The 12,950-nt window shown below is 42.6% G+C and overlaps 1 protein-coding gene across 1 annotated transcript in view; it reads right to left on the reverse strand.

Moving 5' to 3' along the window:
* PAPPA2 (pappalysin 2) overlaps nucleotides 1-12,950 on the reverse strand; it is a 275,450-nt gene that overhangs the window by 101,793 nt on the left and 160,707 nt on the right. Inside the window, exons 13-14 of the mRNA XM_025921163.2 lie at nucleotides 5,564-5,699; nucleotides 5,149-5,365 (exon numbers count right to left, since the gene is read on the reverse strand). Of these exons, the coding sequence (XP_025776948.1) occupies nucleotides 5,149-5,365; nucleotides 5,564-5,699 (353 nt within the window). The remainder of the gene's footprint in view (nucleotides 1-5,148; nucleotides 5,366-5,563; nucleotides 5,700-12,950) is intronic.

Here is a 12,950-nt window from a genome sequence, read left to right on the forward strand (position 1 = left end):
TTCCCCTATTCTAATTACTATGTCCTGACTGGACCCTGACTGGCATACAATGGAACTATAAATGGTACCAGGAGATAGATTCACAAAGGTAGGATTTGGGGATCGGTTTGGTTGTACCTATGGACTTGAGTATGTGAAGCTCCTTATCAATGAGAAATGGGAGGCTGGCAATCCATAAAACACAGTAGGATACTTAACAAGCATTACCTTTGGTCAAGGGTGATGAAGAGCCAACCGGAAAAAAGTACCCTGGGAGCCCAAGTGGCTGCGATACTTGATGGAAGCTGTTCTCTACACCACATGTCATGTCATAGCAGCAAAAGAGAAGAACACACACTGAAAGCGGGAAGCCAAGCCCTTCCTCCTGCACTGTCTCTCCATAACCCTCTCCTGACAAAACTGAACGTGGCATTAGCCAACAAAGGATAAATATTAATGAAATCCTGTTCTAGCATTACACATTCACATGCTGCGAGTGGATTTAGAGCTGGGAAGCAACAAAGTGCTAGCGGCACACCTTGTAGAAGGAAGAATGGAGACAAACAAAGATGAGAAGTGGTGTAGAAGCCACCATGGGCGGTGCTCCTGCCCGGGGCTACGTGGTGCGACAGACTCCGCATGGATCATTCCTGGTTAATCTCACAAGAATGCTATGAGGTCATTTTTCCCGGCTTCCCACTTAAATTCCGACAATACAGAAAAAAATATGAAAACTCTTATCAATATCAAAAACCAAGACTGACAGCTGGAATCTGTGTGGATTCCCTCCTGATTCCAAAATGTATTGGAGTTGAATTGAGAAACATCATTGGAAGCCAAAGTATGTATTTTTTTTTTTCCTAAAAAAAAGCAAATAAGGAATAGAGCCATACTAAAAGAAGAGAGGGAAAGGGTCATTCTTTATTCATTCTCTGGCTTCTCTTGAGACCGGAAAACTGGGCACTGCTTTTCAGGGGTCATAAATCTGTTCTTTATCCATCGGTCCTCATCAGCCTTTCCTGACTTCAAGACATCAGGTCAGGAAGGATAAGGGTCTTGGTCCAGTGAGATGGGAGAGAGTGGGGGTTGGGGGAGAGCCACTGGCAAAGGCCATGGAATCCCAGAAGATAAATGTTCCAAAGGTAAAAACACTGCAGGGTCCTAAGGCTTCTAGAGGCTTGGGGACCATGAAATAAATTTTCAGAATAAACTGCCATGCAACAATCTGCCCTGGGCTCATTGGCAGTGAAGACAGAGAAATGTTAAAAATAAAAGAAATGCTAATATTTATCAAATAAATATAAACAAATGGAAAGCAGGAATGGAAATTTAAATTCCAGACAAAGTAGAATACAAAGCCAAAGGCATTTAATGGGGCAAAAGGGTTGGCACAAGGTATGATCTTAATAAAGATAAAAGAGTCACAAGCAGCTATGCACAGAATTCTGTAACATCAAATTATAAAAAATCCAGAACTGCTTGAAATACAAGGAAAAGTTAGGGAAGCACAGTTATTTGGGAGATTACACTGCAACCTTTTATAGAGAAGGTAGATGGAAAAATCAATTAAGAGGGAAAGTGCAAATGTTGCAAAGAGAGGAGCGGTCAGAAGTTTCAACCATTGTAATCAGCCAGGCCCTGGAGAAGAAGACCAAGGTCATCTTCAGAAGATTCAACACTGGGGGATCTGACGAATCTACTGCCATCTGGAGGGGCAGAGAAGTTACAATCAATGTTTCCATTATATTTTGTTCATGTAACTGGAAGAATAAAATTCTGTTGTAGGAGAAAACACACACCCATCAGCAATTCTTGTCTATCTGTAAATTCTTCTAGAATTGATTATGTGAATTTCCAAAGTAGATAACAAGAGTCCTGATTAAATTAGAGTCCAGATTTCTGGAAGCAAATCCACTCATTTAGGCCAAGTAACCTATTAGTGCCTGGATTATATCTGGGGCACACTCCAATTCCTAATGCATTAATCACAAAAGTGGTTCCCATTCCCTAAAGCCATCAACCCGATCTTGGGATGGTTGGGGGGTCTCCCTGATTCTCCAACTCATGGGATGCTGTGGCAGGTTACGCAGGACCTCTCCCTAAAGTGACCAGAGCTAGAAACAGCCAGAGAGTAGGAGTGAATTGAGCTCTTAGGGAGCACTAGTGGCCAAAACCAAGAATACTAAACTTGGTTTTCAAGACTAATGGTTCATTACCAGTAGACTAAGCCCAAAGGGTCATAAATTGGGAAGCCATCACAGCGAAACAAGAAACAAGATGAAGAGACAGATCAAAGCTAAAGGGTCCAAGGTGAGAATCATGAAGATCACTGGAGTGCCAGACAAGTTTATTCACCTTCAGCTGAGATTCTGTGGGGCAGTCAGGCTGGTTTAAGGATGCAGAACTATAGGAGGGAGAAGACACTAGTCATCAATGGTTAAATACGAAATGGACAACACATCCTCTACTGCCAGGCATCTGTCAGCTCTCCCTTGCCCATTTTAGTATTAATGGAATTCAGGTCATAAGGGGTAAGAATGAAGTAGCCAGGAATCCCTCTCACTATGCCCAGAATTTGAGGGTTTCATATTATGATCTATCCACATCTACAGTCGGGATTGATATAAAGAAACAAAAATACTCCTATTCTTTGAGAGTATATATAGAGATTAGGATTTTAAATCTGTTCACAAAGAAAAGATATGAAATCTTTCAGGTTCCCTGCGTATCAAAATTTACTATGTTGCACTGATTTGCTGGCTAGGAGGGAAAGCCAATTTGCATGGCTCCTGTCAGTCACATGTGGTTTGGAAATGCTTCTGCATTCCAGATACACTCTGTGTAAACTGGAGAATCATATCCTATTTCTACTGGTTTGCATGCATGCATATAAAACTTGTTTTTCCCCACAGTGCCAAATGAAAATAAGTGAACTAGCAGCAGTGATCACAATTAATCAACTTCTTTGTCAGAACTTCACAGCCATGATGGTGAGGGAAATTCTTGTCCCTTGAGTCTAGAGAGGCTATGACTTCTACCACTTTTTTTGGTTTGCTTGTTCGGTTCTGTTCCATACAGCATTTAGAGATAAAATCTGTTACTATCATTCAACGCAGTTTCTGATACCTACTATGTGCCAGGCTCTCTGCTAGGTGCCGAAAGACACCACATGGAATTTCCACTAGAGAGAGCTTGGGGCTTAGTGGAAAAGAACAAGTAAATAAATAGTCACCACCCAACGTGAGAGCTGTTTCGGTAGAGAGTAGGTTGTGTACAATGCCCTACGGAGACAGGCAAGGAATCTGCCAAGATTGCACAGAAGAAGGTGAATCCTGACGATGAAGTATGAGTTGAAGAGAAGAAGGGCTGGAAGGCATTCAAGAAAGTAGGGAACATAATGTGCAAAGGCATGAAGCTCCTCAAGAACACATGTTTCAGGGACCTGAAAGAAATTATGTATGGCTTGAGGCCAGAGGTAGAGCCAATAGAGGAGATACTTTGAAAACACATAGGAGAGAGGCAAGAATTCTGGTAAACAACGGTATTTTAACAGTCTGTATTCCTGTGCTAATATGTGAAGACGTTTGCTCAATGAGACTACTTAAGAGTTGCACATGAGCTAACGTCACAACGTCCATCATCCAGACTCTAACCCTTATTGCTTCTCTCTTTCTAGCATTTACAACAATACCTGCACACACAGTTAGTATTCAATTAACATAAGCCACCATTACTGGATGTGGTAGATGGCCTCTAAGATGGCCCCTAGTGATTCATGCCCTGATGATGCAAAGCCTTCCCCTTGAGTACAGGCTGGACTTACTGACTCACATCTAATAAAAAGAATATGCCAGAAGGAATGGATTTTCACTTCCACCATTATGTTATAAAAAGACTCTGGCTTCCCTTTGGGGTGGTCTCCTATGTACTCATCCCCCATGGCCTCTTTCTCTCTCGGATCATTAGTTGTTGTGTCAGAGTATACTCTGGCAGCTTATGAGGAAGCCCACGTGGTAAGGAACTGAGCCACACCTATGTGAGCATGCCTACCGCTAGTGCCTTTGTGACTGAGCTTGGATGCAGATCTTCTGAGGCCTGCCAATCACCACATGAGCGAGCCTGGAAGTGAAATCTCCAGCTCCTCTTGGGCTTTAGGTTACTGTATCTTTGGCCAACAGCTTGATGGCAAACTTGTAAAGGACTCTAAGCCAGAGGCACTCAACTAAGTCACATCCAAATTCCTCCCACTAGAAACTGTGATAGAGCACTAAATTTTACTATGATGTGCTAAATAGCAAAAGATAACTGGTATATTACACACTAATGTCTACTGCTATTCCCTAATCAAAGCTGGGTTTCTGGTATACCTAGGTGGGGCACAGTAGTATCAGAGCTCCTGCTTGGTGATGGAGCATTGCCTGGAACCCCAGCTTTTGTGACTAGGATCCCAATCACCTGACTCCTTGAGGGAATGAGCTCTATTACCTAGAGTCCCACTCAACTGATGAGACCACTCATAGAATGAATCCAGCCCAACTGCAGCACAGATTATTGTCTGGCATGCTCTCTCCCACCTTCGGGCCACCCTTGGGCGCACCAACATTATAAAAGTATAGTCCCTCTGCTAGCTGAGGCAGAGAGTTCAGGAAACCTCTTGTAAATGATGACAATCACAGATGTCCACAGAAAGACCCATGTAGATAACATAGTCCTGATTTCCATATGTAACTCTAATTGATTATATGACATGCCTTGAAAACTAATTGTTCAACTTGCTGCATACACTGTCCAGGTGGGAACAAGTGGAAAAATATACATTGCTTAGGGAACATTGAGTTTTTGGCAGAAAATTTTTGGCAGTTTATATAACAATGCTGATGTGAAGGCAGCGGTTTTATATGTAAAAAAGATTTTAAGACCTTGTAAAGATGTTAAATATTTACATAAAAAATTATGCTCAGCTAAGAAAAGAAGAGCAAAATGCGAAAACCAAGTGTGCCTTCCATAAATTGTTCTTTACTTGTTTCTTCTGTGTTTTTACTAGTTTTTAGACCCACTTTTTAGTGATCAAGCACCCACTGAAAACAAAATCATATGTATGGAAATGATAGTAGTATTTCACAGCCACAAGAAAAAGAAAGACAAAAAGGAAGAAAGGGGACTTTGTACCTCTGTCCCTGATGATTTTGTCCCTCATGCTCTGGGATGCAGTTATTGAGAGTTGATGAACTTATGTGGGAGGATGTCCTTAGAGCCACCGCTGAGATGCCCACCAATGGGGATGAGAAATTCAGCAGCACTGAGGAGGTACGGTGGGAGAGGACATTCGGGTGATGGCTCACATTGATAACCAGAGGGTTATGCTGGCATGACAGTTCATAGGTTCCTGAAGAGAAATAAGATGAATGATATCGTAGCCACCCATACAGCACTGTGTTTCCATATCTAGCATTCATTTTTATCTTCTCAATAGCTGTGTACTCCAGGCAGGGTCCCAGACAATGTAAGGGACGGAAGCCTAGTTGACTCCAGGGTATACTGGCTTATCCCCTAGCAGCCCTAAAGGGACCACTGTCAGACTCACCAAGAGAGTGGTTGTTCCCACTGACATCAGTCAGGTGAACAGTCACTGTTGGCCGCCGATGTTCTCCAAGTACCGGGCCATCAGATGTCAAAAAAATGAAAATTGTCGTGGCCACTCCTGGTCTACTGAAACACACCTAGGCATAAGCACACATAGGTATAAGCCATTATTTCCAGAGGGGTATCGAGGAATGTGTCACATTACTTTTACATTTCCTCAGTTCACCGTTTATAAAGCAAGAGCTCCCTTTTCCTTTACCTATGAGAAAAATACAGAGTAGGCACAGAAAGATATCCAGGTTCCCACCAGAAATCAACATTAGATGAAAAAAGATTAACTTGCGGCTACTGAACTTGCCATCTTTTTCTGAGATTTTTGACTTCAACTGTTCCTTTTTCACTTGGGCCTGTCTTTCTTTAAATTTCTCAAAAAGATCACTGAAAGGGACCATTGCTGGAGACAATAAATCACTGCACAACGAGCCAATACCACATCTCCAAAGTGGGAGAAGTGGACAAGACTCACCAAGCTAACATACTGCTGTGAACTGGCCTAGCTCCAAACATAGTTCTTCCTTCCCCATCACCCTGTCTTCCCCCTAAACTTCTTATCCGAACGTCTCACTTAGCACGCGAACTATGACATTAGAGGCTACCGTGGAATCTATGGTTTCTGAGACTAGAAGCTGACGAACCGTCTGTTCTGATGAAGTTTTGCTGGTGCCCCAAGCGTATATGCCCAACTCTACCCATGGCTGAAAAATAAGCCAACACCGAGGCCTAGGATATTCAGTTATTTATAAAGAATATTCCTAGATGGTTAGGCTGATTAACAATATAACTGTCTTCCAAAGTAAACTATGGGAGTTTCGTCCGTGAAAATCCTTTAATCAAAAAAGAAAACACCTTAGAGTTCGGGGGATGACCGGGAGGGCTTATTTTCCACGTTGAAATTATTTGATGCAGCAATTCCAGTTTTGCTTTATGTCCTTTAGCTCAATATTATGCTGAATTTCTATTGATCGTAAATCCCTACCTTGCCTGGTATTCCATGATGGCTGCATCACTAGATTCTGGTGCTGGACCTTACAGTGTTCTCTGTGCATTTCTGTAGCTTTTTATCTGGTTCCAAGGGCAATGAAGCTCCAGGACAACTGTCCTCAGGGTAAAAGCAAGGTGTATCCACTGGTGGGGACCTACCTCTTCCAAAAATGGGGAGGAGGAGAGTAAAACATGTTTTCCATTTTACCAAGAATTCTTCCTTGTATGCAGGCTGATTTTTCCTGAGTCTTGCTGGTGTGTTTATAGAGTGTCCGTTTGCACTGCTGGCTCAATTAGGGTGATTTTATGATTTGCAGTGGTCAGTGCAACACAGCTCTCCCTTCTTCCTCTCCTCCTTTGAGGCAAAGACCAGCCACACTCTCTTTTTACAGTGTCTTTTCCCCCTTCTCATTTCCCCTCTTTGAAGTAATAAATATTCCTTTATAACTTAAGAAACATCCAGACCCATAGGTTAGAGCTTGCAATACGAGGTCCTTTGTCCCTGGCTGGATGAGGGCGAGACATGAAACATACCATAAGGTAACCAAGAGCCTAACGCAAAGCCCTCAACTTCAGCGGCAAAGGACATCAAAGTCCCTTGGGAACTCCCACAACCTCTTCCTTTTCCTACACCACAAAAGAGACCTGAGTACTGGAAAAAAGTTCTGGGTTGTTTCCTGAGCCAGGAACAGACGGAGTCCAAACAAGTACGTGGTGGCTTTACCTCTGTAGGCCTCAGACTGGAAGAGTGGGGTGGGTTCAAGAAGGAACAGGGGTGCTCAGTCTTCCCACCTTCTGTTGGGCCCCAAAATAGACACCACCCACCTGAAACTAATTAGTTGGGGCAGGTCTCATGGTGTGGATTTCTCTGTCCTGAGGGCCCATGCCCAAAACCTCCAACTCATTTTGCATCTCCTGGCAATGTGCCTCCTTGCTCTAAGGGTCTTTGAACCAAATCACTTTGAACCGTACAGCCTGCTCCTGGTGGCAGTGTCTCTGTGCTGTGATTTGTGGGAAGGGCTATGCCAGGATTTCTAGGCCATGGCTTAAGTAGGAAACCACAGGTAAGACTTACAAAGGAGACACAGGCACAGGAATGTTGGGATACACAAAGCAAAAAGAGACAAGGGTTTGATCGGAGTACAAGACACTGAATCTGAGGCATTTCCTCTCCCAGTGACACAGGAGAGGTAACCGAACTTTGTTTTCATCTGAATACCAAATATGCCCCCACAGCAGCCACTAGACGTGAAGAAAGTATGAACTCTCCTACAACCATCGGAGCCTCTAAAGCAGAGACTGGCCTGAATGTGCACATATGCACATACCCACCAACCTGAGCCAGGATGAAAAGACCCAAGTAGGTTCACCATTCTGGAGAGAGGGGTGCCAGGCAGAAACTTCAGTGACTCTTAGCTCCATCCTTACTAGCTGGTGAAATCCGAGCAGTCCATCCCTCCCCTCTGAGCCTAAAGTTCCTCTTTTGCACATCCCAAACACAGACTTACTACCTGTCTCGTGAGGCTATTATAAGGATTAGACCGTGGCTCTCATCTAGTTAAGAACTCAATGTTCATAAATTAATTCATGAAATAATTCTTATTTCCAAAGAGAAGTGTGTTTTATTTTGTTGGTACTTCAGAAAGATGAGAGTAAAGAATAGAATTTCAAAATTAAACATACACCTATATATTTTGGTGCACGGGGAATTATGCTTTTCCAACATCTGCGGGCTGAAAAATTTCACATATGCTATTTTAAATTGGCACATGTAGAAATGTGAGTTGGTATTCCAGGTTCTACTTCTATAGACACTGGTGATATCCAAGGCTTTTGATACAGAGTATAATCTCTATAAATGGAATCCATGAAAAATACATCATATATATATATGTGTATATATATATATACATATATATATGTGTATATATATATATATATATATATATATATATATAACTCTTTCAATAGACTTTTCACAAATTCAGTTCAATATGTGTTTATCAAAAACCTACTTTGCTGTGTACACAGGTGGACAAAGAAACTTCTAAAATTGACAGTATAATTAGAATAGTAAAGGTGTATTCCTTACTTAAAGATGATGACTTTCATTGAAGTATACTTAACATACAGTGTTACATTAGTTTCAAACATACAACACATGATTGAACAACGCCACCCATTACTCAGTGATCACAATAGATTAGTCATTATCTGTCACCAAACGACATTTTCACAATCTTATTGACTGTATTCCCTATGCTGTACTTTTCATCGCTGTGACTTATTTGTTTTGTAACTGGAAGTTTATGCCTCTTAATCCCCTTTATCTTCACCCATCCACCCACCACCCCTCCTGCAGCCACCTGTTTGTTCTCTGTATTGAAGAGTCTGGTTTTTTAGTTTCCCTCCTTTTTTCCTTTGCTTCTTTATTTATTTTGTGGAATTTCTTAAATTCCACATACGGTATTTGTCTTTCTCTGACTGGCTTATTTCCCCTAGCATTAAACCCGTTAGGTCCGCCCATGTTGTTGCAAAGGCAAGATCTCATTCTTTTTTATGGCTGAGATATATTCCATTGTATTTATATGCCACATCTTCTTTATCCATTCATCTATCCATGGACACTTGGGATGCTTCCATATCTTGGCTATTTTAAATAATGCTGCAATGAACATAGGGGCGCATATATCTTTTCAAATTAGTATTTTCTTTGAGAAAATACCCATTAGTGGAATTACTGGATTGTATGATCTTTCTGTTTTTAATTTTTTGAGGGACCTCCATACTGTTTTCCACAGTGGCTGCATCAACTTGCATTTCCACCGAGAGCGTACGAGGTTTCCTTTTTCTCCACATCCTCGCCAGTACTTGTTATTTGTCTTTTTGATTCTAGCCATTCTGACAAGCATAAAGTGATACCTTATTGTGTTTTTGATTTGCCTCTCCTTGATGATGAGTGCTGTTAAGCATCAAAGATGATACTTAAAAAAAATTTTAATGTTTATTTGTTTTTGAGAGAGAGAGAGAGAAACAGAGCGTGAGTGGGGAAGAGGCAGAAAGAGAGGGAGACACAGAATCCGAAGCAGGATCCGGGCTCTGAGCTGTCAGCACAGAGCCCGACATGGGGCTCGAACTCACTCACGAGCTGTGTGATCGTGACCTGAGCCGAAGTCAGCTGCCCAACCAACTGAGCCACCCAGGCGCCCCAAAGATATTTTTAAAAGTTGCTTTTCCCACAGCTAAATCACAGCTATTTTAATATAGTATTATAGTCCACACTATTTTCACTTTATACAAAATACATAATGAGTTTTATGTTCCTAGATGTAAAAGCTAGGTATCGGCTGGAACAGGTACGTGGGCAACGTGAAGTTCTACTTGTTCTACCCCTGTGCCACTTTTGCCACTATGGTGTGACACTTCTTTAATCACCACACCAAATGCATTATGTGAACAGCTTCCCCTTCAGGATAAAGGGTACCAGATAGTTCACCTCCTGGAGAACTATCCAGATCTAAAATGAGCACCAGGCACACCCCAAGAGAAAAATCCAAGATGCTAAGAGGTCAAGGGGATTATTAGCTTCATCCGTAATACTGTATTATTCGTTTTAGCAAGGAGATTGCATTCTTATATTACATTAGCAATATGAGATTAATTTGAACTTAGCTCTTACGAAGAAAAACTAGAGCTAGATGTCAGAAAGGAGGCAGAATCTTTTAGAAAAGCGAGGGATTCTCAGGACTGAAGGAATGGTGTTCAAGATAGAGGGACTGCCAGTGAAATGAGCTCAGTGAATCCATTGCAAAATACTCTGAACTAGAGAAACAGATTGGAGAGACAGACAGACAGATACTGACTCGCACACAGACATGGAAAACCAGTCCACCACACTCAATGGCTTTTTCATCCAAAGCCTTGACATTAACTACTGGATCTAACTTCTGGCCACTGGTGAAGGGTAAGATTGAAAGAATGTTCCGTAGTGAAGAACTGTTTGGGCTTAAGAAACCCCTCTTCAGTCTGCCTACTGGGTACAGACACACTCAGTAATACTCCCAAGCCAAGCATTTCGACTTCCAGGTCATCCTTTGTGGTGGTCACTGGATAGCAGACCCTGAAACTATACCACAAACTTGAAAAGAATCTTCGCTGAGGTTTTTAAATGCTTTTGGTTAGTTACTGGGTTGTTATTTTTTCTGCGCCTCTCCTTTTCACTCCTCTATGGCACATCCTGATTCCAGAGAGACAGGGGAGGCCCTTGAACAGGACACTACATTCTCTTTGTATAGCACTTTACAGCACGCCAAGTATGCTCACATGCTTTGCTGGAGCCTCCACAAAGTTCCTTGGGTTTTTATTCCTATTGGAGATTTTTGTACGATAATATCCCCAGTATACAAAAAGTCATATCATAGAAGTGGAAAGTAGGTTTTGAGGAGGTTAAGTGATTTCCTCTAGCTCAAGTCTAGAGAGGTAGGAATTTGGGTTTCCCCACCTTCAAGTTCTGTATTCTTTTGACTACCCAATGCTTCTTAATTTGGGGTGAGCAGGAAGTCACAAACTCCCTATAAAATTTGTTGACACTCGTCAACAAAAGTGGGTAAAACATCATTTTCCCCCAAAATGAAGTCACACAAACACTTAGGCATAAAAGTTTCCCACAATTTGGGAAATTCCCACAATTTCTGAAAGCTACAAGAACCCTTTAAAAGCTATTTGTAGTCCAATTAGGGGTCAACAGAAATCATATTAAGAATGCTTGCACTATTGGTGTGCCTGGGTGGCTCAGTTGGTTAAGCGTCCAACTTCGGCTCAGGTCATGATCTCACGGTTCATGGGTTCAATCCCCGCATCAGGCTCTGTGCTGATGGCTCATAGCCTGGAGTCTACTTCAGATTCTGTGTCTCCCTCTCTCTCTGCCCCTCCCCACCCACACTCCTTCTCTCCTCTCTCTCTCTCTCTCTCTCTCAAAAATAAACATTATAAATTTTTAAATGTTTATTTTTGAGAGAGACAGAGACAGAATGTGAGTGGGTTAGGGGCAGAAAGAGAGGGAGATACAGAATTCGAAGCTGGCTCCAGGCTCCGAGCCGTCAGCACAGAGCCCAATGTGGGACTTGAACCCACAAGCTGTGAGATCATGACCCGAGCCGAAGTCGGTCGCTCAACCGACTGAGCCACCCGGGGAACCCCTATAAAATTTTTTTTAATGAATACATAAAAAGTGCTTGCACTATTGGTTGAACCATGTGCCCTTTTTGTAGATGAAAAATTATCAAATGTTGGCAATTTCATATGGCTCACCCTAATAATATTGCTACCTTTGTAGACTTAAGAAATATGACAGGGCAGAGAGATTAATTCTCACAGTTTCAGGGGATCTTACCTGACATCCAAATCTAACAGAGGAAGGGAGGCTGTGAGGCAACTAGCATCTTGCCACTGACCTGTCTCAGTAGTCTCCATACGTGACAATGTGAGTCAGAATGGGAAACGGTTTTGAACCTGGTTTGACTTCCTTCCCACATCCAAGCCTGTCTCCCTTGCTTTGGTCAAAACTCAGCTGATATCCTATGTTATATTCCTTCATAGTACAGGTACGGCTATCAACACTATGGGCTTATGTGATTCTCTTTATGGAAGAGTAAAGTCAAGTTGTCATTTTGGGAAATGAAGAGGGAGCACCATTATGACCCCCCACCATCCAGGGGGAGACATTTGGAAATGTGTGACTCGGCAAGTCAATGGAAGGACTCAGATCAGAATCAGCTTGTTGTCTCACTTCTTTCTAACAGCATTTCCTCATCTGTGATTTTAGACACCAGGGCTAAGTCTGCAGAGACTCTGTGTTAGAAGAGCCCGTGCAACTCAGAAGGGGGCTCAGAAAGAGGGAAATCAAATCTGTGGCGGATACTGCGGTGTGGGGGTCCACTGTGAAATCTGGGAGATACTGTGAGACCACCTCCTTCATGACTGAGCACTCAACCCATGGCAAAGTCTCCTTCTGGAAACTGCCCTCCAAGGAAGAACGACCCCACAAGCTCATGGCACTCTTCTGGGGAGGCTGGAGAGGGAAGAAACCCACGTCCAGTGGCCTTTTGATAGGAGTGAGTGGTGTACAGGTAGGAGAACTCTGAGGGCCATCCAGCTCCGTGTGGGATGCCGACGCTGTCACATGGCCATCTCACAGCCCTCCTCTCTCACTACTTTCTAGTTCTTTCACTCCCCCAACAAGTGTTGATCTTACGAAAAGTTCTCGATAAACTCGCATCAAATCTTCGCCTCAGACTCTGAATCCTGGGGACACTCCACACAAGACAAACTGAGGATGAGGGAAGGTA

The sequence above is a fragment of the Puma concolor genome, chromosome E4 (genome assembly GCF_028749965.1).
Source record: "Puma concolor isolate L17-30 chromosome E4, mPumCon1.1.hap2, whole genome shotgun sequence".
Taxonomy (NCBI): domain Eukaryota; kingdom Metazoa; phylum Chordata; class Mammalia; order Carnivora; family Felidae; genus Puma; species Puma concolor.